The sequence below is a fragment of the Heterostelium album genome, assembly GCF_000004825.1.
Source record: "Heterostelium album PN500 unplaced genomic scaffold PPL_scaffold7, whole genome shotgun sequence".
NCBI classification, from domain to species: Eukaryota; Evosea; class Eumycetozoa; order Acytosteliales; family Acytosteliaceae; genus Heterostelium; species Heterostelium album.
Window position 1 is genome coordinate 130,291 of NW_008805069.1, and position 23,644 is coordinate 153,934.

The 23,644-nt window shown below is 28.2% G+C and overlaps 11 protein-coding genes across 11 annotated transcripts; 7 read left to right on the plus strand and 4 right to left on the minus strand.

The window, feature by feature from the left end:
- Positions 1-2,032: 2,032 nt before the first annotated feature.
- On the plus strand, positions 2,033-2,491 carry PPL_07416 (uncharacterized protein; the record flags this gene model as incomplete). Its single annotated transcript, XM_020578251.1, has 2 exons — positions 2,033-2,105; positions 2,175-2,491. The coding sequence occupies 2 exons, from the start codon at positions 2,033-2,035 to the stop codon at positions 2,489-2,491; spliced, it is 390 nt and encodes a 129-aa protein (XP_020431846.1).
- Positions 2,492-2,959: 468 nt separating this feature from the next.
- PPL_07417 (Hsp20/alpha crystallin family protein) lies at positions 2,960-3,403 on the plus strand (the record flags this gene model as incomplete). The annotated part of the gene is made up of 1 exon (XM_020578252.1): positions 2,960-3,403. The coding sequence occupies one exon, from the start codon at positions 2,960-2,962 to the stop codon at positions 3,401-3,403; it is 444 nt and encodes a 147-aa protein (XP_020431847.1).
- Positions 3,404-3,769: 366 nt separating this feature from the next.
- PPL_07418 (uncharacterized protein) lies at positions 3,770-6,634 on the minus strand (the record flags this gene model as incomplete). The annotated part of the gene is made up of 5 exons (XM_020578253.1): positions 3,770-3,889; positions 3,981-4,942; positions 5,036-5,689; positions 5,771-5,878; positions 5,989-6,634. 5 exons carry the CDS (start codon positions 6,632-6,634, stop codon positions 3,770-3,772), a joined length of 2,490 nt encoding a protein of 829 aa, XP_020431848.1.
- A 3,122-nt stretch (positions 6,635-9,756) lies between these two features.
- Positions 9,757-10,602, plus strand: PPL_07419 (uncharacterized protein; the record flags this gene model as incomplete). The annotated part of the gene is made up of 2 exons (XM_020578254.1): positions 9,757-9,772; positions 9,860-10,602. The coding sequence occupies 2 exons, from the start codon at positions 9,757-9,759 to the stop codon at positions 10,600-10,602; spliced, it is 759 nt and encodes a 252-aa protein (XP_020431849.1).
- Positions 10,603-10,776: 174 nt separating this feature from the next.
- Positions 10,777-12,881, minus strand: PPL_07420 (uncharacterized protein; the record flags this gene model as incomplete). The annotated part of the gene is made up of 3 exons (XM_020578255.1): positions 10,777-11,388; positions 11,477-12,775; positions 12,810-12,881. 3 exons carry the CDS (start codon positions 12,879-12,881, stop codon positions 10,777-10,779), a joined length of 1,983 nt encoding a protein of 660 aa, XP_020431850.1.
- A 1,014-nt stretch (positions 12,882-13,895) lies between these two features.
- On the plus strand, positions 13,896-14,918 carry PPL_07421 (uncharacterized protein; the record flags this gene model as incomplete). The annotated part of the gene is made up of 2 exons (XM_020578256.1): positions 13,896-14,343; positions 14,494-14,918. 2 exons carry the CDS (start codon positions 13,896-13,898, stop codon positions 14,916-14,918), a joined length of 873 nt encoding a protein of 290 aa, XP_020431851.1.
- A 348-nt stretch (positions 14,919-15,266) lies between these two features.
- Positions 15,267-17,389, minus strand: PPL_07422 (RNA recognition motif domain-containing protein; the record flags this gene model as incomplete). Its single annotated transcript, XM_020578257.1, has 5 exons — positions 15,267-15,622; positions 15,705-15,774; positions 16,811-16,960; positions 17,047-17,227; positions 17,331-17,389. The coding sequence occupies 5 exons, from the start codon at positions 17,387-17,389 to the stop codon at positions 15,267-15,269; spliced, it is 816 nt and encodes a 271-aa protein (XP_020431852.1).
- A 1,017-nt stretch (positions 17,390-18,406) lies between these two features.
- On the plus strand, positions 18,407-19,285 carry PPL_07423 (uncharacterized protein; the record flags this gene model as incomplete). Its single annotated transcript, XM_020578258.1, has 1 exon — positions 18,407-19,285. The coding sequence occupies one exon, from the start codon at positions 18,407-18,409 to the stop codon at positions 19,283-19,285; it is 879 nt and encodes a 292-aa protein (XP_020431853.1).
- A 300-nt stretch (positions 19,286-19,585) lies between these two features.
- imp3 (U3 small nucleolar ribonucleoprotein) lies at positions 19,586-20,326 on the minus strand (the record flags this gene model as incomplete). The annotated part of the gene is made up of 3 exons (XM_020578259.1): positions 19,586-19,737; positions 19,810-20,069; positions 20,193-20,326. 3 exons carry the CDS (start codon positions 20,324-20,326, stop codon positions 19,586-19,588), a joined length of 546 nt encoding a protein of 181 aa, XP_020431854.1.
- An 870-nt stretch (positions 20,327-21,196) lies between these two features.
- Positions 21,197-21,879, plus strand: PPL_07425 (uncharacterized protein; the record flags this gene model as incomplete). The annotated part of the gene is made up of 3 exons (XM_020578260.1): positions 21,197-21,422; positions 21,480-21,604; positions 21,835-21,879. The coding sequence occupies 3 exons, from the start codon at positions 21,197-21,199 to the stop codon at positions 21,877-21,879; spliced, it is 396 nt and encodes a 131-aa protein (XP_020431855.1).
- A 513-nt stretch (positions 21,880-22,392) lies between these two features.
- Positions 22,393-23,414, plus strand: PPL_07426 (uncharacterized protein; the record flags this gene model as incomplete). The annotated part of the gene is made up of 2 exons (XM_020578261.1): positions 22,393-22,405; positions 22,477-23,414. 2 exons carry the CDS (start codon positions 22,393-22,395, stop codon positions 23,412-23,414), a joined length of 951 nt encoding a protein of 316 aa, XP_020431856.1.
- Between the last annotated feature and the right edge of the window lie 230 nt (positions 23,415-23,644).

The window sequence follows — 23,644 nt, forward strand, 5'->3', positions numbered from 1 at the left end:
GAATAGAATAGAATAGAATAGAGATATCTATCAATTTATATAAATATAATGTATATACACCACACTCTTTTTATATTGTTTTTATATTATAATAATACTACTACTACTATTTTTATTTTTATTTTTATTTTTTGTTATAGTTATGATAAATTTAAACAATAAAAAGGATACAAAACAAAACAAACTATAATAACAAGTTATTTTTAAACTCAAGTTAATTAATTAATGATATTGATATAAACGTTAAGCAAATATAATGATAAACTTGTTGGTGTTTTGAATTAAAACTATTAAAAGTTTGAAATTATTTAAAACTTTAAAAAATATGAAAAATAAAAAATCAGAAAATACAAAAAGTTATTTTTCTTTTATTGCTTTTTTCCTACTCGACAATCTAAAAATTTAAGATTTATCTTTTTTTTTTTTTGTTTACTTTTAAATCATTATTAAAATCAAAGGGTTTTAAATAATTAATTTCTAATTTTTTCTAAAATAAATAAATAAATAATTTTCTTGTACTCCTTAATTTTTACGAAATTAAAAGAAATTTAAATTTTATTTTTATTATTTGAATATTAAAATTGATTTACTTAAAACATTAAAGTAAAAGAACAAAAAAACAAAACCAAACCCAAATTGAAGGAAGTTCATTTAAAAAAAAAAAAGACAAAACAAATAACAAAAAAAAAACTAAACAACAACAAATTGGTTGATTTAAAAATAAAAATTTGTTTTTCAAGATTTTCAGTTGGCTCTAATATTATTGATAGTTACTTTTCCAAACACAATTTGATTCTTGAGAAAATCGAATTTATTTTTCCGAATTTTGTCCTATCCACAATGAAATGACAAAGAAAATTTGAAAACTTCCTGGGTGTTTCCCAATTGGTGAATTTAAAAATGATGTCAACACTTATTTGTATTTCTTGGATCTGACCTTTGTTTTTCAAAATGTTTGTCTATGACCTTCGAAAACCACCAGTCCAACTATAATATTAAAAATTATGATGTTATCACCTGGTGACATCTTATCGATTCATTTTAGGAAGTTGAAAAACTAAAAAAAAACAACTTTTTATAATTTTTAAATTGAAAAATAATTTAATATTAAATTCATCAAAGGGAAAGTTTTGTTTTAAATAGAAAATTTAGAAGAGAAAAAGGGTGGTCCTTCTATCGATGGTATTGGTATTTTCAATAATAGAGGAAAATAGTTCAATAACAACATTCAAAAAATGTTTACAATCAACCAATCATCGAATACCATTGTGAGATCTTCTATGATTTTCGACGGTTTGTCCAGTGGACATTTCTCTTGGCAACAAAATAAAACAACAATGAATCGTGAAGAATTTGAAGATTAATAGTCAATATTCTAGATACCTCATCGATGAAAAGGAACAATGGTTTATTATCAAACAAGTGTTTAACTGGCACTTCTCAATAGTATGGGTAGTGTGTTTTCATTAAATTTATAATAAATATTTTTAGATGACAAAAGAGAAAATGATGATATCATTATGATTAGAACGTCGTTTTGGTACGGATAATGCTAGCATTCTCTTATACAACAGCAAATGAAAAATCATAATGATATACGGACACATAATACTTTCCTTTATTAATTCTGATTTCAGTTCCTAATTCAGAAAACTATAAATTAAAATGTTTCAAAAAATTTTTTAATATCATTCAATCTTTAGATTTCAAACATATAAAAATACCATTACAAATTATCTGTTATCACTACTACAAATACAAATACAATTAAAATTAAAATTCCATTGTTTTTTAAAAAATCTTAATCAAAATCAATAGTTTGAAATTTAAAACAACTTATTAATTATAATCAAAAGAAATATAAAAATAATATTAATGTAAAATATTTTAAATACTATATATATTTGAGTTTTAATACCTATCTTCAAGTTTTTTTTTTTGTAAATAATAATAAATTATAATTTTGTAGTTAAATCTATTTATCAAGTTAAATAGACAACTATAAAATAAATTTATATCGAATTAAAAAAAAATGAAGTTTTCTTTAAAACTAGATTTTTTAGTTTTAATTATTTTACTAACAATTTTTATAAAATTAAATAATGGTAAGTTTAATAATAAAATATATAAAAAAAGACAAATTTCTAATATAAAATTATTTTATTAAAATATAGATTATAATAATAAACCACAAGAATATCAATGTTTAAACGAAAATATTGATAATAAATCCATTAAGAATGGATTCGGTAGAGAGAATTCACAATTTGATTTCTCAACTACAGATAGAACTCCGAAATTCCAACAACATATTAGCAGATCTGCCAGTACATCAGTCTCTAGATATTGTTCTACCAACTCTTCAACCACAATGACACCAACACTCAATGCAACTTTCTTTTTAATGATTTCATTCTCAATGTGTCTACTCTACTTAGTTTTACCAACAAATATCTTAAACAATTCAAATTTAAAAAACAATCAAATATAAATACAAAAAAAATTAAAAATGTACAAAAAAAATAGAGATAAATAAAATTTTTAAAAAAAATAATAAAATTAAAATAAATAATAAATTTAGTATTTATTATTTTTTAAAAAAATTATCTAAAAACAGATATAAATGTTTTATTTATAAGAATCTGATACCAAATTCCTTTTTCTTTATCACCCTAAATGTATATTATATTTTGACTTTTAAAAATCAAACCAATAAATGAATTTTAAATTTATTTGAAGGGTGAGTTCATTTTTACCTTTTTAAGAAAAAAATAGATTGTTTGGCTCAAATTAAAAACAATTAAGGAATAAGAATTAAAGGAAAAATGTATAATATTCTTATTCAAAAAGTTTATAATTTAATATTCAAATATTCAAATTCAATTAAAACAAAACAAATATATTAATTATAATTATAATTTATTTCATTAAATAATTTAATAATAATTTTTATTAAGAGATGTCTTTAACACATTTCCACCCATGGTCAATGAGAAGAGGTAATGAGGTTTGGGATCCATTCATGGAAACTGGTTTCTCCGATAGAGATATGGAGATGTGGAACAACAAATCGCAATTGTGGAAGCCATGTGTCGATGTCACAGAGAATGCCAACGGAATGATGATTCATTGCGAGTTACCAGGTGTCAAGAAGGATGCCATCAATCTCGACGTTGCCGATGGCCGTTTAACAATCTCCGGTGAGCGTACTCAAGAGAAGAAGGAGGAAGGCGAGAAATTCCATCGTGTCGAGAGATCCTATGGAAAGTTCCAGAGAACTTTTGCAGTGCCAGAGAATTGCAAGACCTCCGATATCTCAGCTAAATTCGCGGACGGTGTCTTGGATATCTGCATTCCAAAACCAGAGAAGAAAGAGAAACCTCAAAAGATTAGTATTCAATGAGGAATGTTACTCAAACTTGCCAAAAAAACTCAATAAACAAATCAAATTCAAAATCAAACAAATTAATTAACATTAAACTTTTTGTTGTATATCTTACTATTCCTTTTTTTAATTTTGTTTACAAATGTAATAACATAGTGGCATGATGTTATTCCAAAATAAATGAAATGTGAGCAAAAGGATCCTTTGACAACAATTGACATTGTAACAACATCTTAATTTCATCTTTATCAACATATGTTATTTAAAAACTTATAAAATAAAAAGAGATGAATTTTAAAATTATAAATTAGATATCTATTTTGTGTATTATATAGGTTTTTGTTTTTGTTTTTTGTTTTTTTTTTTTTAAATAATAAATTGTTATTAATATAATTCTAGGACTTTAATATTTCCTTGACTGTTTGCTGCTAACAATATATTTGAATCCTTCTTCCAACATACTGAGCTTACAAACTGTGATCCATCATCATCTGTTTCTTCTCCCTAAATTTTCATTAATAAATAATAATAACATTAAGTTAATAAATATATTGATAAAAAAAAAAAAGTAATAATTATAATATAGTAAACATACACTTCCAGAATTTGCACCGAATCTATGAGTTACAATTGGTTTTGATAATGTTTTGTAATATGTATATACACCGTTGTTCTCACTTCCACAACAAATATAGTCACCGCTCACTGTCAGACCAACAAAGTTCTTCTCGTTGGCGTGACCTACGTAGGTCCGAACACATTCATTTTGATTGACATTCCACAGTTTCAACGTGGAGTCTGTCGATGCCGATATGATTTCCTCACGATTCATAAACTTGACGTAACTGACTGCTTTGCGGTGACCCTTGAAAATGGAGAGCGGCTCCTTCGGGTGACGAAGATCGTAGTAGTGAATGTGGTGGTCGGCCGAACCGAATGCAATGAGATGCGACGAGCTAGGATTGAACTTTACACAACAGATGTTTGCTTTGCTCTCTATGGTTGTGATGGCGCGCTTCGATGTTGTCGACCACAGTTTGACGCGCGTATCATCCGAACCACTGGCAAGCTGCGTTGGGTCGGTCCGCGAAAAGTCGACACTCCACACACGCTTCTCGTGCTCCTCCATCGACATTACATCCTGGCCGGTGTTGACGTCCCACAGCGTGATGATACCCTCGTAGTCGGAGCTGGCAATCTGCGACTTGATGTAGGTGTTCCAACTGAGACAACTGATCTTCGAGCGACAGGTCATCTCCTTTATCGGCACGTGAATATCGACGTGATCACGAATGTTCAACTGTGCATACTCAAACACCTTGATCTTCTTGGTGACACCGGCTGTCGCAAAGAACTCATCGTCCTTATCAAACTCTATACTGGAAACGATCGATGAAGTATTATTCAAATCGCCATACTTTAGTGTTGTTATCACACGGAAATCGTTGTATCGCGTAAACTTTGAGAGATTCCTCGAGAAACTCAACAGTCCTTTTCCAAGTTTTTTCGGTTGATTCGATTCTGTATTTGATTCCAATGGTGGTTCCGGTTCTTGATCTAAAAGTGTATAAGATTATTGTTTTAAATTTAAACAAACATTAGTTAGATTGATTTGTCATAGTTTCATGAACATTTATCAATTATTCTTACCATATGCAGAGAAATAACATGATTGTAAATCATCTAAATGAGTATCTATCTTTCTTTTCTTATTCAACATTGTATTTGGTTTATCTTTTTTCGATGATGATGATGATGATGATGATCCTGACTTATCTGATGATGATGAACTTGTCGTTGTCGTCGTCGTTGTTGTCGTCGATGTTGTCGATGAACTTAAACTATCATTTGATCCATTATTAATACTACTACTGACACTACCCTCCTTTAAATGCTCTTTACTAACATCACTTATATTTACATTATTCAAAATTGATTCATTTTCATTATTATTATTATTATTACTATTACTATTATTATTATTATTATTAAAACTACTATTACTATTATTATTATTATTATTATTACTATTACTACTATTATTGTTGTTGTTATTATTATTAATATTATTACTTGATGATGATATTGATGATGAAATTGTTGATGAATCTTTTTGTTGACATTCTATACTATCGATATCGTGATCCAATAACGATATCTGTTTCTTTAACAATCTGTATGCTTCCATCTTCTGTGACTTTGTCTTTACAAGGAAATCCAAAAGAATATCAAGTTCAACCTGTTGATCTTGTAGTTCAATCAATTTCTTCTTTTCCAACAATGCTGCTACCATACTATTGATATCTATAGATTAAATAAAATAAAAACAAGCAAGCAAATTTAATACAAGATTTACTAACCTTTTTGTTTTATAAAACAACTTACCATTGATTGATATAGATTCAGTTGATAATAAAGTATGTTGAAGTTGTTTAACTGGTGGAGTCGATACTAAATGACTGGTTTGTGACATTGTCTCTACAAATTTATTCACTAAAATATTGTTATTATTGTTGTTGTTATTGTTATTGTTATTGTTATTATTATTGTTATTAATGTTAGATAAATGAATGTTTGATATTATTATTATTATTATTACTTACATGCAAAATTAGGAAATATCTGATCTCTAGAGAGGAAATGCATGCATAAGGGACATGATGATTGCTTCGATAGTTGTACTAGAATACATTGGTAACAGAAAGAATGACCGCATTTCGTAATGAATGGTTCTTTGATGATATCGAGACAGATAGGACAAGACAGTGTATCTTCCAATTGCTTCTGTGCATTCATCGGTGTAGTAGTAGAGTGTTGATTAGAAGAGGCATAAGAAGAGATTGTAATTTTCTTTGCTTTCGAACTTGAACCAGATCCATTATTATTATTATTATTGCTATTACTATTACTATTGTTTTTTAGTTGTTCATCTTGTTGTTCACTATCCGTTCCTACACCACTACTACCACTACCATTGCCATTACCATTGCTATTACCTCCATTACTTGAAGATATTGTTGCTGTTGTTGCTGTTGTATTATTATTACTACTAATATTGCTATTGCTATTGCTATTGCTACTATTACTCATACTACCACTGCTACCAGCAGTATTGTTGTTGGTTGAAGATGAAGAAGGTGTCGAAGAAGTCGTTACAGATGAAGATGATAATGAAAGTGAATGGTGTCCATTTGATGTCACTCCGCTCGATACTGATGTTGTCGCTGTAGATACAACAGGAATATCCATGACAAATTAATTGATTATTTCAATGTTGTTGTTGTTGTTGTTGTTTGTTTGGTTTCTATTTTTAAATATTTGTTTTATCTATATATATATATATATATTAAGTTATGAAGAATCAAATCAAATATCTATCTAATCGATCTAATCTAATCTAATATAATCTATCTAATCTATCTGTCTAATAAATTGGTTCTTCTAACTTATCTATTTTGAAATTTAATAATTGAAAATATTAATATAAATGTGGATTATGAAAATAGAGAAGTTATTAAAATTTTTTAATTTGAACACCACCCTCCCAAATTTTTTCTCTTTTTATTAGTAGTACAGTGGTTGAGTTGTATGATATTATTATTTTGAATAAAATTGACTTTTAACTTAAGTCATTACTTATTTATAAATTTTAAAATATTTCTATTTTTTTTTTTTTTTTTTGATTAAGTTTTTTTTTTTAAGACAAAGGTTATTGTTGATTTATTTGAAGATTATTAATTGATAAGTTTAAAAAAAAATTAATCAAGTCTGACTAAAGATGAATCTAATAATCAAACAAATAATGAAATCAAAAAAAAAAACACATATTTCATTTTTGATTTTTTTAAAAAAAATACTATCTAAGATGTGATGTGATGTTTGACTATGAGATCATATTCTATTAAGATTAGCCTATATCTACTAAAATAAATTAAACAAGTATAGATTTATGATAACTCTTTATTTTTATATCAATGTATTAATACATTGATACCCATTAGTTCATATTAATTATTAAAGAAAAAATTTGTATTTTGAAAGAACCAACATTGTTTATTACATATTCACAAAAGTAAGGGTAAGGGTAAGGGAATAATATCTTTTGTATATCAAAGGATGAGAAACAATAGAACCTCTTTAATACTTTCAAACAACTATCAATTTACAAGTTAAAGGGACTCTTTCCATTAAAGAATAGAATTCATTATTTTTATAAGATTAGAATCAATAGATTTAGTAAAAGTATTTATTTCTACTTCTAAGAAAAAGAGTAAAAATCTATATTTATTTATTGGGAAAGATCTTTATTAACAAAATGTTGAGATGTTGTGTATATAGATTATTTTTAAGTTTCTCTGCCAATCTTCTTATTTTATTTGATCCACAGGTCTATTCTTGTATATCCCTAGGGTGGAATTTATAATAAAAAAAAAGAGAATCAGAATAGATAATAAAAATAACAAGCAATGAGTCATTTTAAAATAAAAATCATTTTAATCAGTTAAAAATAGTATTGATAGAGTCTAAAACAATCATATATTTAAATAAAATGTACATTTTATCATGATTTTCTATTTTTGTCGACCCAAATAAAAACTTAAATATTAAAGTTACAAGAAAAACAGTTTGTTTCACAATTTATCTTATTGGACCCAAAAGAAAAGTTGGATGACAATAAATAAATAATAATTATTCTTTTTATTTTTTTAAATTCAATCTCGAGATTCATATGAACTCGGTATTTATCAATTGGTTACAAACTGATGATATTTCACTCTTTTATCAAACCGTTGACATGCTAAGTATGGAAACTTTTCAACACACTGCAATATCATTGTACAAACAAACAAGAGACGATACTGTTACCAGGGATTATTTCATGAACTGAATCCACAGTTGTTAGTTTGGCTGATACAAACTGATCAACAAACAACAATCAAGTTTTTACTGAGTTGGTCCTAGAAATAAGAATGAACAAGCAAAAATTTTTTTGTTTTTTTTTTGACCATTCTGAAGGCAAAATTCTGAAGAAACTAATAAAAAAACAACGTGTTTGATTTTTCTTTTTTGGTTGTTTTTTGTTTTGAACTCAATCCCCAAAAACCAAATGTTTTCAAAATAATTGATCTGAGATCTTGGTAAAAACTCCGGATTTTGTGATTTATTTGGTTTTTTTACCATATTATTTTTTTAAAGTGTCAAGTTTCATATTACCTAAAAAAAACCTTAACCACCCCCATCAATTCTATCTGGACTTATAAGATTCCTTGACTTGCTCAGAGATGATTCATTTGTTTTTTGTCCAAACCAATAATACTATTAATATTTTTAAAAGAATCACATAACTTTAAAATTATAACTGTTTATTTATCCTATAATAATTATAATTATTTTTCCTTACAAATTTTTAAAAAAAAAAATTTTAAAATCTTGGAATGGATCCATAGTAATCATAGTAATCAGGAATTCATTGTGTTTAAAAAAAGTGAAATTTGACCATCATTATAGTTTTGTTTTGTGATTCATCAGAAAAAAACAAAAAATAAAAAGGTTTTAATCCAACTAGAGAGAGATTTGATAATGGATTTATCTCATTCTCATTTTGTGCTATGTAAACCTATATGTAACCAATAATAATAATAATATCTTGTTGTTTTAAATAAAACCAAAATAGATTGTTTTTATTGGTCGATTCAGTGCAATAAAATCAACGCACACACAAACAACTCAAATCCTATCGTTTTTTTTTTTGTTTTTACCTTTAATTTTTGTTATTTTTTTTTTTAGATGGGTGAGTTGATTGACCAGAGCTTTGATCAAAAAAAAAAAAAAAAACAAATTTCTTTTTAAAGAAAAGTGACGATTTGTTTAATTTCATTTTATCCTCCCCCAAAAAAATTTTGCATAGCTTTTGTGTGAATTTGCAAAACAACACCTAACCTTTTAAAAATGAAAAACACATTTAGAAATCAATCCGCCTCCTCAAAAGAGCTAAATTAATTTTAATTTAGAGTTTGCAATGCCTGGTGCTAAACCAAACACTAAACAGGATCGGTCAGTCAATCAATCAATCAATCAGCCAATCAATCAATTAAATAATAGCTAAATGACTATTGGTGGCCCGACAAAAACCAAGTTCTTTGACAAACCAAAACAAATCTCTGATCTATGATGTACAACTTGAATATCTAGAAAGATGGAGGGAATGATCAACTGACAGTTGTTATAATAGCAACAAATATCCTAAAAATTGAATTTGTATGAATGGTAGTCAACTATAAATACGAGTGTAAAAAACCTTTTCATTGTATAGTTAGCAATTCAAAATTCAAAGATATATATCTTCACATAACATCTGTTAAATTTTAAAAATGACCTTTGAATTAGGTATGTATTTCAAAAAAATGATACAATTTTTTATCTTTATTAACTATAATATAAATAATAAACATTGTTTGTTATCTTTCTTTTTAGATGAAAATCATTTAGGTGGTACACTCTTTGAAGATATTCTAAACAACGAAAATTTCTGTAAAGAGAAATCCTCTGATATCGATATGGAGAATATCCAACAAACTGTAGATGGGGAGATGTCCAATAGTGGTGTGATTGATAGCCAAGTCCCTGACAAAACCGAAAATCATTCAGACTATCCTACTTTTGTTGAAGTGGAGCTAGACTTTTCAAAAGTACCTGTAGCTGAATATAATAATAACAATAATAATAATAATATCAAAACCAAAATACCTAAAAAAAATAACCACATTAAAAATAACAAGAATAAGAAGGATAATATCAACATAAACAAAAACAAAAACAAAAACAAAAATAATAACAAGAATAAGAATAACAATAATATCCAAAACGATATAAATAATAATAATAATATTCGTAAAGTAGGGTTTGAAGATTTTTTTAGAAATCAAGGTGAAGTTGCCAAAGAAAAAGGAGTCGACTCTACTACTCTCAGTAAATCGTTTAAGAGACACTTTGGCGATGGTCTCCGGGCATTCATTTACGGTCCCCAAGGTTTGGAAAATCCAGATATAGCCAAGAGATTCTCAATGCTGCTAAGGAAGAGAGTAACTTGGCTTCACCGTTTCAGCAATAGTAATGAAAAAAGGGTATTAAAAGAATACCAAGTTTCCAAAAAAGTCATAAAGAAAAACTTAAAATATGTTTTTAAAAGTAAACCACTAATAGTAATGGTATACTAAACCAATTTTAAAATAAAATAAAAACAACAAATACATATACAATATGTTGATTATTTTTCTTTTTGTTCTTGTTCTTTTTTTGAATCAATTTTATTATGTAAAAACATATGTAAATGGAAGTCCATTTTATTGTTTGTTGTTGTTATTATTTATTTTACACAAAACACATATCAACTAACCACTTAGTGCACCAAGTGCAATTGCACCAATTACAAGTCCTGTTGTTTTAGCTGCTTTTCCTACTTTCTCTGAGGTTGTCTTTCTCTTTCTAACCCAACCGTTGACGATTTCGAATCTCGAGTGAATGATGTTATGTGAGTATGGTCCAGGTTTCTTCACTTCACATTTATCCTTCTTGTGTTTATTGTTATGATGGTGATGCTTCAAATCCTTCTTTTCCTTTTCCATGCCGTGTTTCGATACGGTCGGTATCGATTGTCGCCATCCAATGTAGTCGAGCGGGTAGTTTGGTGGATAGTTTTGAATTCCAAAGTTGACCGCTGTCAATCCGACTTGAATCTCACCGTGTGGCACGTAGGAGAGTTGTTCAGTGGTGACAACCTCTGCTCCCATCGGCAAGAGCGAGAGGTCGATTCCAACGAATCCAATGATGTCGTCGGTCGATAGTTTGTCGTGGTCGTACACCTCCAACACCAACATATGATGCTGAATATCGTTGATTGGAATGGTGAACACTTCGTTCCAAACGGGATTCAAGTTCTTGTGGATGATACGTGTCTTTGTTGGATGCTCGACGTGTGAGTTTGGAAGTCGCAAGATGACATACTATAATTAATAAAGAAAGAGTCATGTTAATAACAATGGATATCAATCAATTTGCATTGATTAGTCAATTGTTATTATTATAACTTACCGGATCAGACTTGCCATTTGAATCCGCTGCAACCAAATTCTTTGCCGAAATGATTCTAACGATGAGCTCACCCTGTGGAGGTGCAACCATGACCGTTCCAACCGGTGGAATCAGCTTGCCATCGATAATCGCTGATTGTGGCATGATAGGTGCTGCCATCATTCCAGCCACTCCATAGGCTGCGCCGAATGGTGATGGTGCCATCATTCCCATCGATGGTTGTGACATCATGTGCTGTGGTTTCGCGGGTGGTTGTGGTGGTAGCTGAGGATATAATTGTGGTGTAGATTGACTATATTGACCTGGTTGCATTTGTTGTTGTTGTTGTGGATAGAATGATGGAGGTGGTTGATTGTAGTGACCTGGTTGTTGTGGTGGAAGTTGAGGTGGATTTGCTTTAGTCAATGAAACTGCACTGTTATTGCTATTGTTATTGTTATTATTATTGAAATTACCTTGTCCTGGAGTTGGAAGTGGTTTATTATATTTCGATGTCGGATTGGTTGGTGTTGCCGATGGTGGTGCAGATGGTGCAGAAGGTGCAGATGGTGAAGGATCATATGGTAACTCACCCAATTGTTGTTGAGATGGATACAATTGTGGTTGTGGAGCTTGTGGTGGTTGATATTGTTGCTGTTGTTGTTGTTGTTGTTGATGTTGTGGATGTGGTGGAGATAATGGTGCTACATAATTATGTGGAGGTGGTGGCTGTTGTTGATATTGTTGTTGTTGATATTGTTGTGGTTGGTATTGTTGTGGTTGGTATTGTGGCTGTGGTGGTTGTGGATAGTAATATTGTTGTTGTGGTGGTTGTTGTTGATATTGATGTGGATGTGGAGGTGATAATGCAGGTTGATATTGTTGTTGCATTATTGGTTGTGGTGGATAGGAAGTGGTAGTTGTCACTGTCATTCCATTCACTTTGATGGTACCAACGGAAGTGGATGCCACGACAACTCCAGCAGAGCTTGGATTGGACAACTTGTTGATGTTTGATTGAATGACATTGATCCATTGAGTTAGCTCCGCTGTAGTATCGCAGTGGAACTGGTCGGTGTGTGGCTTACCGTTGGTGTAGGTGGTAATGTTGAATTCCATATCCTTCACCTTGTGAACCAATGACTTTGAATCGAGAACGATTAATCCCTTGCAAATACTATCACCCTTATATTTGAAATAAAACAATCGATTACCTGTGATGACCGTCCAGAATCTTGTCCAACCCTTCATAGCACCCTGATGTTTCATCAAAGTTCCTTCATGGTCACGACTATTTCTCTCTTGATCTGTTACTTTTATCTATATAATACATATATTTTTTGTTTAATTTTACAATGTAAATGCAAATAAGTAAATATTCAAATAAATGAAGTAAAGTAGAAAAGAAACATACACGTAATCCCATTTTTTTTCAAACAAAAAAAACTTATTTCTTAAAATTAATTTTTATTTATTTGTTTATTATTATTTTCTGATAACTACTAAACTTAAAAAACTTCAAATCTAATCAAATTTGATAAATAAACTAATAATAATGATGATAAAACTAATAATAATGTTTAAATAAATAAAATGTTATTAACTAACTATAAATAAATATTACTATTTCTAAAAAAAAACAAAACAAAAAAACAATATAGAATGATTTTACTAAAATTACAAAAATAAATAAATAATAAAAATAATATATATATAACTCTAATTAATTAATTATATGTATTTTTAAAAAGACTATTTTAAATTAAAAAAACTAAACAATTTGAATAGATCTTAATTTTTGAATGAAAGTGTTTCCTTTTTATTTTAATTTACTTTTTTTTGCTTCTTTTTATGTTTTTTTTCAAAAATTTGGTGGTTTATATGATTTTGCTATGCAACTTTTCTCATTTTTTTTTAGAACAATCCAATTATGATGATATTTTTTTATAAAAATTTTTTAAGAGGTTATACCCACCTCTTGGAAAGAAAGGAATGTTTTTGTGTAATACAATCCAAAACCATGTTCCCAAATTGGATCCATCTGATTTGATACCTATTCCAAACGATCAAAAAATCAACCTTAATATAGATTTAAAGAGTTCATCATCATTCACATTCTTTTTTTGAACTTCTATAATAATTGATTGTGTTGTGTTCTTTACATTCTTATGATAGTTTAACATAACATCAAACTATTGTACAGGTAGTAGAGTTTGATTATCAGATATCAAATATATATAATTCAATAATCAATATAAAAATATTATTTATTAAAATGATTATTTCTATTTTTGGACAAAAAAAAATGAGAAAATCAACAAATACCTTTATTTAGTATTTTTTTTTTAAATATAATTATTTTTTATTTAAATAAATCTTTAAAAATCAACAATATAATATATTTAAAGAATGTCTTTCATACATTTTAATAATAACAAAAATGTCAATAGATGAATTAATACGACAAAGAATAATTGAAGGCAGCAACAGAGGTTGCAGTAAGCGTCGCCTTGCATCGTTGTTCGGTATATCTCGATCTACAGTAAAAAGAACCATCGATAGATATAATGAGTTGGGTCATCTTCATGATAGAAGCAAAATAGGTCGACCAAGAAGAGTTTCGGATAGAACAAGAAGAGCAATGAAGAGATGGGTGTGCCAAAGAGAATGCGTATCTTTGTCCGAAATAAAGAACCGACTTGCAGCAACATATGGTTTGAATATCAGTTTATCACGTATTGGGAATATACTAAGAGAGGAGGGTTTGGAGTATAAAAGTTTATCTCGAAAGTTTGATCTAACAGCAAAACATGCCGAGATAAGATTGGATTTTGCAATGGCACACAGGAACTGGACAGTAGAGCAATGGAAACAACTGGTGTTCTCTGGTGAGTCAACAATTGTTGAATCAAATTTCAAAAACTACCGAAAGTTTAGCAGTTGTGTTTTTAATCGAAATGGACGATTTGGTAAAGATAGAATTACAAGGATGCGAGGTGGAAAGTCGTTCAATCTCTGGGGGTGTATTACCAAATTAGGAGAAGGATTTCTAAGCGAAATAGAAGGTACCCTCAAACAGGAACAATACACAGAGATACTCAGAGATGCATACATTCAATCACTCAACTACTATGAGTTCGCTAGAGCTAACTACATACTGGCAATGGATAACTGTTCCATCCACAAGGCAAAGTCGGTGGTCAATTATATGAACAGACACAAGATCAAATATTTATATCTACCAGACAACTCACCAGACATCAATATTATTGATAACGTATGGGCGATACTCAAACGAAGAGTAAAGAGAAGAATGGCTGTCGAACCTCTAGCAAAATTCGAGGATGTCATTCTCGAAGAATGGGAGATGATTGGACCAGATACTATCGATGAGTTATATCAATCATTACCACGCCGAATGGAAGAAATCATTAATGCCAAAGGATGGTGGACCAAGTACTAGAATAGTCAATTCAATAAATTGTAAATAAAAAATAAAAATAAAAGCTATACAAATAATTTATTGCAAATAATGGACATTATTATTATTGTTATTATTTTGATTTGAATATTCATGAACTGTGTAGATATTTTTGAGAAAAGAAAATGTTTAATATATTTTTATTTTTTTGTTTGGGCAAAAAAAAAGATGTTTTTTTTAATTTAATTTTAGATTAATTATCATATTTCTTAATTGGTATATGGAGCACATCTCATTTTTGTTCATTTTTGTTTTGTTTTGTTTTTGGGTTAGAAATAATAATATCAGGATTGAGATGCACACACCGCTTGCTGTGTTCATGTTTGTTTATCAATCATATCTACCACGGGTGTGATCTCTGTCTCTGTCACGATCACTTCTATCACGATCACTTCCTCTGTCTCTGTCACGGTCGCTTCTATCACGATCGCTTCTATCATAGTCTCGAGTCGATCTGTCGTATCTAGAACTGCTGTCCACTCTCATATATGGTGAATATCTGCCTTGATCGTAGCTCGATTTACCACTTCCACCACCACCGCCACCACCGTATCCAGTGGTAGCAGTTGGATACTGATATGGATACGATCCATAACCATAGTAACCACCGACACCTCCGTATGGTGGTGGATAGGGTGGATACTTGGTTGGATATGGATATGGGTAAGGATTATATGGTCTTGGTGCTACAATTACATGTTAATAAAATATAATATGTTAATACAAACTTCTCCTTTATTGATTCAATGTTTTGTTTTGTTTGCATACCCATTCTCTTTCTACGATCACTTCCCATATATTCACCTGGTGTACTATCTCTTGGCTTTGATCTCTTTGACTATAATAATTTGATAAGGTAATATAATTGTATTGTATAGAATTTGTAATGTATTGTTGTTTTTTTTTTTTTTTGTAATATATATAATTATAAATAGATATATGATTATATAGTTGGAAGAAGAAGAGAATTAATTAATTAGGTTGGGTTGTGTGAGATTGAGCCTCAATCTTTAATTGAATGTTGTTGATGAGATCGATCAACTTGTTGTTATTGTTGTTGTTGTTGTTGTGTAGTGAAACGCAGCATAGGTAGGTGTATAATTATAGTGAATGAATATTGTTTGTTTGTATCTTTTAAATTGTGTATTGTTTTTGTTTTTTTTTTTTTTTTGTATTGTATTTGATATTGCATCTTTGGTATTGTATTGTATTGTATTGATTGTATTATCATTGTTGAATTGAATATTACAGCTGTAAACTTGGTTGACAGTTGTTGTGTGTTTATGTATATGGTTGTAATATTGTATATTTGTATGGCTGAACAGTTGTAAACAAATTATCATTATTATCATAATATTATATCAAAAATAGCTAGAATTAATAAAGATTAGATCTATTTAAAAATATATAGAATTAAGAGTATACGCTATACTTAGAAGATGAGTTAATAAATATTGATACTAATATAGATATTATATATATAGATATTTATAAATAGATAGATATATATATATACATATAAGTATAGAAGATTAAAGGAAGAAAAAAAGAAAGAGGAAGAGGAAGAGGAGAAGAAGGGTTAGTAGTTAAAAGTGTATCATAACATAAAAATATAACGTTGTTTATGTAATGTATTGCTGACAAAAAAGAAAAAAAAAAAAAGATTTAACACTTGTACATTGTTGGTGCAGTGTTGATGGTTGGATTCAATGATTATTGAATGGTGAATATTGATGATATGAAAGGGTGCGTAAAGATGATAATAGTTGACAAGTAGGTAATAGTTGTATTATTGTATGTGATGTTTGTTTGTTGCTTGTCGTTAAGTTGTTCGTATTATTTGTATTATGTAGTATTGTTGATTGATTCGTTACCTTTGATACTTTGATGACGTTTCCATCAATTTTAGAACCATCCATAATACGAATGGCTTCGTCAGCTTCATCGGCAGATCCGAATGTAATGAAACCGAATCCTCTTGAAATCTTGGTGTTTGGATCGACCATAACTACACATTCTAAAATCTACAAGTAAACATTGTTGTTATTGTTGTTAGTATTTTATTGTATTGTACAATATTGATGCTATTAACAATAGTGACACCACTTACCTTTCCAAAAGAAGTGAATTTATCTTTTAGTTCTTCATCTTTTAGCTTCAAACTGAAACCGGCGACATGTAGTGAATTACCTCTGTTCTTCCAATCTTCGTCACTCATACCGGCAGGCTTTGAAGAGGATGACGATGACTTGGTATCGGTTTCACGATCTACTGGTGACATCGCTCTATCTCTTTATTTTCGATAACGATAGCAATAGCAGTAATAATAATATTAGAGAGTGACAGGTCGGTTAATAAATTTAAATGTTTTTCAATTAATAGTAATGTGCATACTCATTATCATACCCGTCATAGTCATCGTGTCCGTCTCCTCTCTCTGGTGATCTAACCATCTTTCAATCTTTTTTAATCAATTGTTTTAAAAGTTGAATTAAAAAAAAAATAAAAATAAAATAAAAATAAAAAAGAGTAATATTTATTTATCTAAATATATAAAAATATGATATAAATATATATTGTGAATAATAACAATCAATTGATTTATTTTATTGTTATTTTTTAAAAGATACGAAATGACTGTTTATATAAATAAAACAAATTCAATTAATGTTTTGAAGTTATTTAAAAAAAAAAAAAACTTGAAAAAAAAATTTTTAAAAAAAAATAATTTAGCTTGATATTTGGTGTATGATGAGTGTTTAATTAATATGATACCTTTTTCCGGATTGATAATTAAAACAAAAAGATATCAATCAAATAAATCAAATTGATCAATCATTAAACTTATCTACATTTAAAAGTAGTTTATTTTATTTCAAATGTTATAAATCATAGTATAACATTTGAAGTTTAATGCAAAAAAAATAAAAATGATATTTTTTAAAAAATTATATCATTTAAATAAATGTTCATAATTTAATTACATGAATATATTGTTAAGTCAAAAGATACAAATTAAACTCATCTCTTAATGAATCAAAAAATTGTCAAGTTCAAATTTAAAATTTGAAAAATTATCCGTTACAACCAAATTTTGGCAGAATAAAAGGGAGGTTTTTAGTTTGTGTTAAAAGAAAATAACTTATTTTTATATAAATATTAATTATAAAGAATAATAGTAATTTATTTATTTTTATAAATATCAATTTTAATAAAAATATATATTCAATCTCTCAATCAAATTTGATTTTAATAAATATCTCTTATTAAATTCAAAACTATAAAGTTGTCAAATAACAACTACACTACACGACACTACATCAATCAATCAATCAATCAATTAAACACAAACACAAAACAACAGTTTCATATTATTTTTTTTCAAAAAGCATTAAAAAAAAAAAAAAGAATCTTCAATTAATTAGTTATATATATATATATATTAAAGAATAATAGTATAGAGAAATATCATGATTTCAACAGTTTCATTTAATTTAAATCATACAGATTTAAAAGAGAATGCACCGATGACAATCAAGTCGAAATCGGGTAGTGGAGGAGGTGGATCATCGACTCCGGGATTGAGTTCCACCAAGCAAAAGTCGGTACTGGCCGGAACCAACACACCCAGAGGTGCCTTCAGAGATCTTACCAATGCAAGTGTTACTCCCCACCATCAATTGTCAACCAAGAACAAAAAGATAATACTCCAAACGACAACAACCGCCAACGCTACTCCAAAGTCATTGACACCGGCGCATCCAAATATCTTGTTTGTACCGTCCTCATCGTCCTCGTCCACTTCCTTTAAGAAATTGAATTCTCAATTGATTAAACCAATGGAGAATAAGAAGAAATTGGTAACACCAACACCGACACCAACAACACCAACACCAACATTGAAGGAATTATCGTCGTCACCAGTTGCCGGAGAAGTCTCGGAACCTGTTCCACGCATCGACGTAATGTATCCGGCACCAAAGATCCCATTGAGTATCGAGAACAAGATGAGCAACCAAATGATTAAATCGATGATTATGACACCGGCATCCAATCATCTTTGTGGCCACAGCAACGACACCAGTACACTCTACGAGAATTCCTACGATGAAATTGATTTCTCAAATTACGATAATACCAACAACAATAATAATAGTAACAACAACAATAATAATAAGAGTTTAATTAGTATTGTTCCAGATTATCTTGATGATATCAACTATAATGGTTGCAACATGGACTCAGATCTCATTGAACCACCACCTTCACCCCTCATTTCAGAACCAAACAATAATCTTATCAACAACACATTTTCATTTACAGATTATTTCAATCAAATCTTATTGTAACTTTTAATAATAACTAATTTAATAACTAACTTAATAACTTCTAAATCAAAAATAATATGCAAATTGTAAATAATCCACCAACCAACCAACCAAAACAAAACAAACCCAAATATATATATATATCTTTCATTCTTTTAATAAATAATGATTTATATATCAACGCCTCTTTTATAAACACAAACAAACAAACAAAATTTACTTGTCTTATTTACTTACTAATCTTTAATATATATATAAATTTAATTTAAAGATTGATATGATTTGATTTATGTTTTGCTTGTTATGATTTGTTTATTTAATTTATTGTAACAATTCATAGTCATCGTATTCGTTGTTGTATTGTAATACCTTCTTTCTCATCGATGAGTTATCAACCCATGTCAGTAGATCTTGGAATTTTCTTGTAACAATTAAAGCTGGATCTGTAATAACTTCTGGTCCTATTCTTATGTCTAAATAGATAGATAAATAAATAGAATAGATTAATACACATATTGCAATAATAATTAAAAGATAAAACATACGACCGTGTTGAACTATACTGGCGGCATTAGCAAGATTCTGTGCATATTTAAGTTGTACTAACAAAACATTAATTCTTCTTCTACAAAATGATGCTTGACAGATCTTTGTCAGTGAAAACGTTGTCTTTGAATCAATAACACCCATATCGTATAGTTTCTCACATAGTGTATCTGTAATCTGTTTCTTCATTGGATCTTTATCGTCCAACTCTTGTACCAAATGTAAAATCTTTTGAATCGATCCAACTAATTTTGTATAACTATATTGTTATTAATTAATAAAACAACAACAACAACCAATTAGTAAAGTAAATATATATGAATTAATTAAACAATTATTAAGTACTAGTAATAATAATAATAATAGTAATAATAATACATACGCAGCATATTCTTCTTTACCAGTTAAACCGAATCTATTTATATTCTCTACATCTTTGACATTCTCTTTTCTATAATGTACAAAGTTATGTTTCTTTAAAAGCTTTTGTTCATGATATTTAAGTGGTCTAACCATTTTTTATATGTATAATTAATGTTGAGGTAGATAGATATCAACAAACAACAAATATTTTTTAATTAAAAAAAAAAATAATAAAAAAAAACCGAATCAAACGAAAGAAAAAAAAATTTGAAATGATCAAATATTCTTTTTATAATCAAGTGGTGCACTCAAACATTACAATTAACATGTTATAATTCATACTTGCACTTAATCAAAATAAGTTCTTTTGTAAAATAAATAATAAATATATCATCTAATAATAATTATTAAAATATTGAACAAAAATCTGCTCAACCAAAATCGCTCATCTATCGTCTTACTTACTCTCTATAATCATGATTTATAAATCTAAATTATTTGTAGAATTACAAAAATCAATTTAAAAAAAGAAATAGATAAGCTAAATATGGTTGATTGATTTTTATGTTTTATATACTGTTTCGTAGAATACTTTCTTTATTCTTACCCATTTTTGTAATATGGATAACTATTGTAGCCTAAAAATTAAAAAAAAAACAAATAATTTAAATTTTATAACTACCTTATTTGGTAAAGTAATAGAATTTAAAGTAATAGAACTCTGTTGCATCGAAATAGACCACACTTTGATGATTTTGTTCCGGAATCCAGATTTTTTTTACAACTTTTGATGTTTCTTGTGTGAAAAAAAGACATTTGATTCCGGAACACCCACTTCAAGAATGTTTTTTATTATTAGGTTGGGCTGTGTTGCTCTTGAATCTTCCAATTAAAAAGATATAAATTGAATCAATTCATTATAAAATTTCATTCATTCATCAAATCAAATATATAAATACAATATAAATAAATAAATATCAAAAGTAAATTACAAAAATCAAAATATTAAAAAAATCTATAGGAATGTCAGTCAATATCAGAGAAAACATTAATGCAATCATCAAAGGTATCCAAGAAAATAAGATTTTGGAGATTTTCGAAAAATACTATGCTGATGATGTTGTGATGTATGAGAAAGGTGATTCAACAAACAGAGTTGGAAAAGATCAAAACAGAAAAGCTGAGGAAGCTTTTGTCAACAATGCAACCATCCATGAAGCAAAACGTATGTTTGATATCGATAGATTTAGTTATTAATAGTTAATATTAATCTGTATTTTAAATATTTAAATTAACTATTATTTAGTTCTCAAAGTTTTGGTTGATGGAAACAACACTGCTTATGAAATGTATATGGATTTCACTTATGGTGGTCACAACATCAAGAAGACTCAATGGGCTATTCAACAATGGAATAACAATGGTTTAGTTGTAAAAGAAGAGTTCTTTTAAAAAATTAAACTTATTTATCATGTACATTAGAATAAATTCTATTTAACTTTATTTTATCTAAATAATTATTGTTTTTTATCTTTAATTTTTATTTTGATGATGAGGTGTACCTTTGAATCTCTGATTTTGTGCAATACAGAGCAAATACATGACTGAAACGATATGAGCAAGCCCATATCATAATGTTTCGGTCCCTCTAGATAAATTAGTTTAATCAATTAAGCAGTCAACGTGTGACCGCAGAAAGAGATTAAGCTTTCTAGAACAGATACTACACATGATCAAAGCAAATTGCTTTGAGAAGTGATTTGTTTAAATCAATGTGTTGCTCTATTTATATATTATTATATTACCTTTAATTATAGTTTTTTTTTTTAGTTTTAATTGATGAATATACTTATGACATTCTCATCAGTGAATTTTTCAACAAATAAAAGTAAAAAAATAAATTATTAAATGAAATTTCAATAATGAATTAAAAGATAAATATTTTTTTTTTTTAATTAAAATTCAATTTGGTTTTTCTCTTTAATGAAATTACAAAGATATATACTTTTGATTATATTCTCTTTAAAAATTGTAAATTTATTTTTATTTTACAACTGACCAACCAAATTTATTTTTTCAAAACTCATATTTCTATTGGTTGTTTTACTACTTCGGATGTGAAAGTTTAAAATTGAGTAGTTAATAAAGTTACTAATTGATTTCTATATTTTAAGATTGATTTAATCCTAATATTAGGATTTAATTTATTATTAATAGAAATGGATAATGATAGTAAATTTTTTTATTTAGAGAAATGTATCTTTTAAAAAAATATTTATTTTTTATAATTATTTTATTTGTAGATTTTAATATAGTAAATAGTTTATCAAAAGATGGATTTGATAGAAATAATAATGATATAATAAATATGGAGTCAGTTACTTTTTGTGGATATTGTAATGGCGAGCAATGTAAAGGAGAAATCAATTGCCAACAATATCTTTTAGATCAATGTATTCCTATTTACGATCAATGTTCCGGAGATGTTTTATTCAGTGGTGTCGTTCAATTTACAGACTCTGACCTTCAGGTCTATGATTATGACTCTGACACCGAGTGTTTATCACAAAACTATTCGGTTTCTACAATGGAGTGTAACAGTTGTATCACTTCGATTAATGGTTACTTTGAATGTCCAACACCATCAGATGATTCCAGTTCAGGTGACGACAGCAGTGACAGTGATAATAACAGTAATAGTAACAGTAACAATGATAGCAATAGCACATCATCAACAACTACATCAATTTTAACAATTTCAACAACTTCTTCATCCACTTCTCCAGCTATGATTTCAACCATTTCATCATCATCATCGTCTTCTTCTTCTTCAACAGCAACAATAACAACTGGTAGTATTAGTGATAATAGTAATAGTAATAGTAATAATTGTTCAATTGGGTCAGAAGACAATATAATTTTTCTTTCACTTTTAATAATATCACCTTTCATTTGTATTGTATCCTTGATTATACATGTAGTATTGGTTTGCTATAAAAGGAATAGAGAATATCGATATCTAGTAATAAAAGATGATTTCAATAGCTCCATCAACAGGAGAACAACGAGTGTATCATCTGATTTATCATTTTCATCGACAACCTCCTCATCATCACCAATAACAACACCAATTACAACACCATTAATAACAGCATCATCGACATCAACATCATCATCATCAACATCGTCTTCCAATTGTTCAACATCATCTGAATTACCTTATTCTTTTATTCCAAACTAACAACTTGCTAAGAATAATCAAAAATTAAATAAAATTAAATAAATAAAAATAAATAAAATAATAATAAATGTAAATCTGAAAAATGAAATCATCATTGTTTTTGATTATTTTAATTATTATTATTTTTTAATTTATTTTTCTTGATGGTTAGATTATCAAAAAACAACAACGATCACCTGAAAATTTTTTGACAAATAATTATAAAAAAAAATTAAATAAAATTTAAAAAA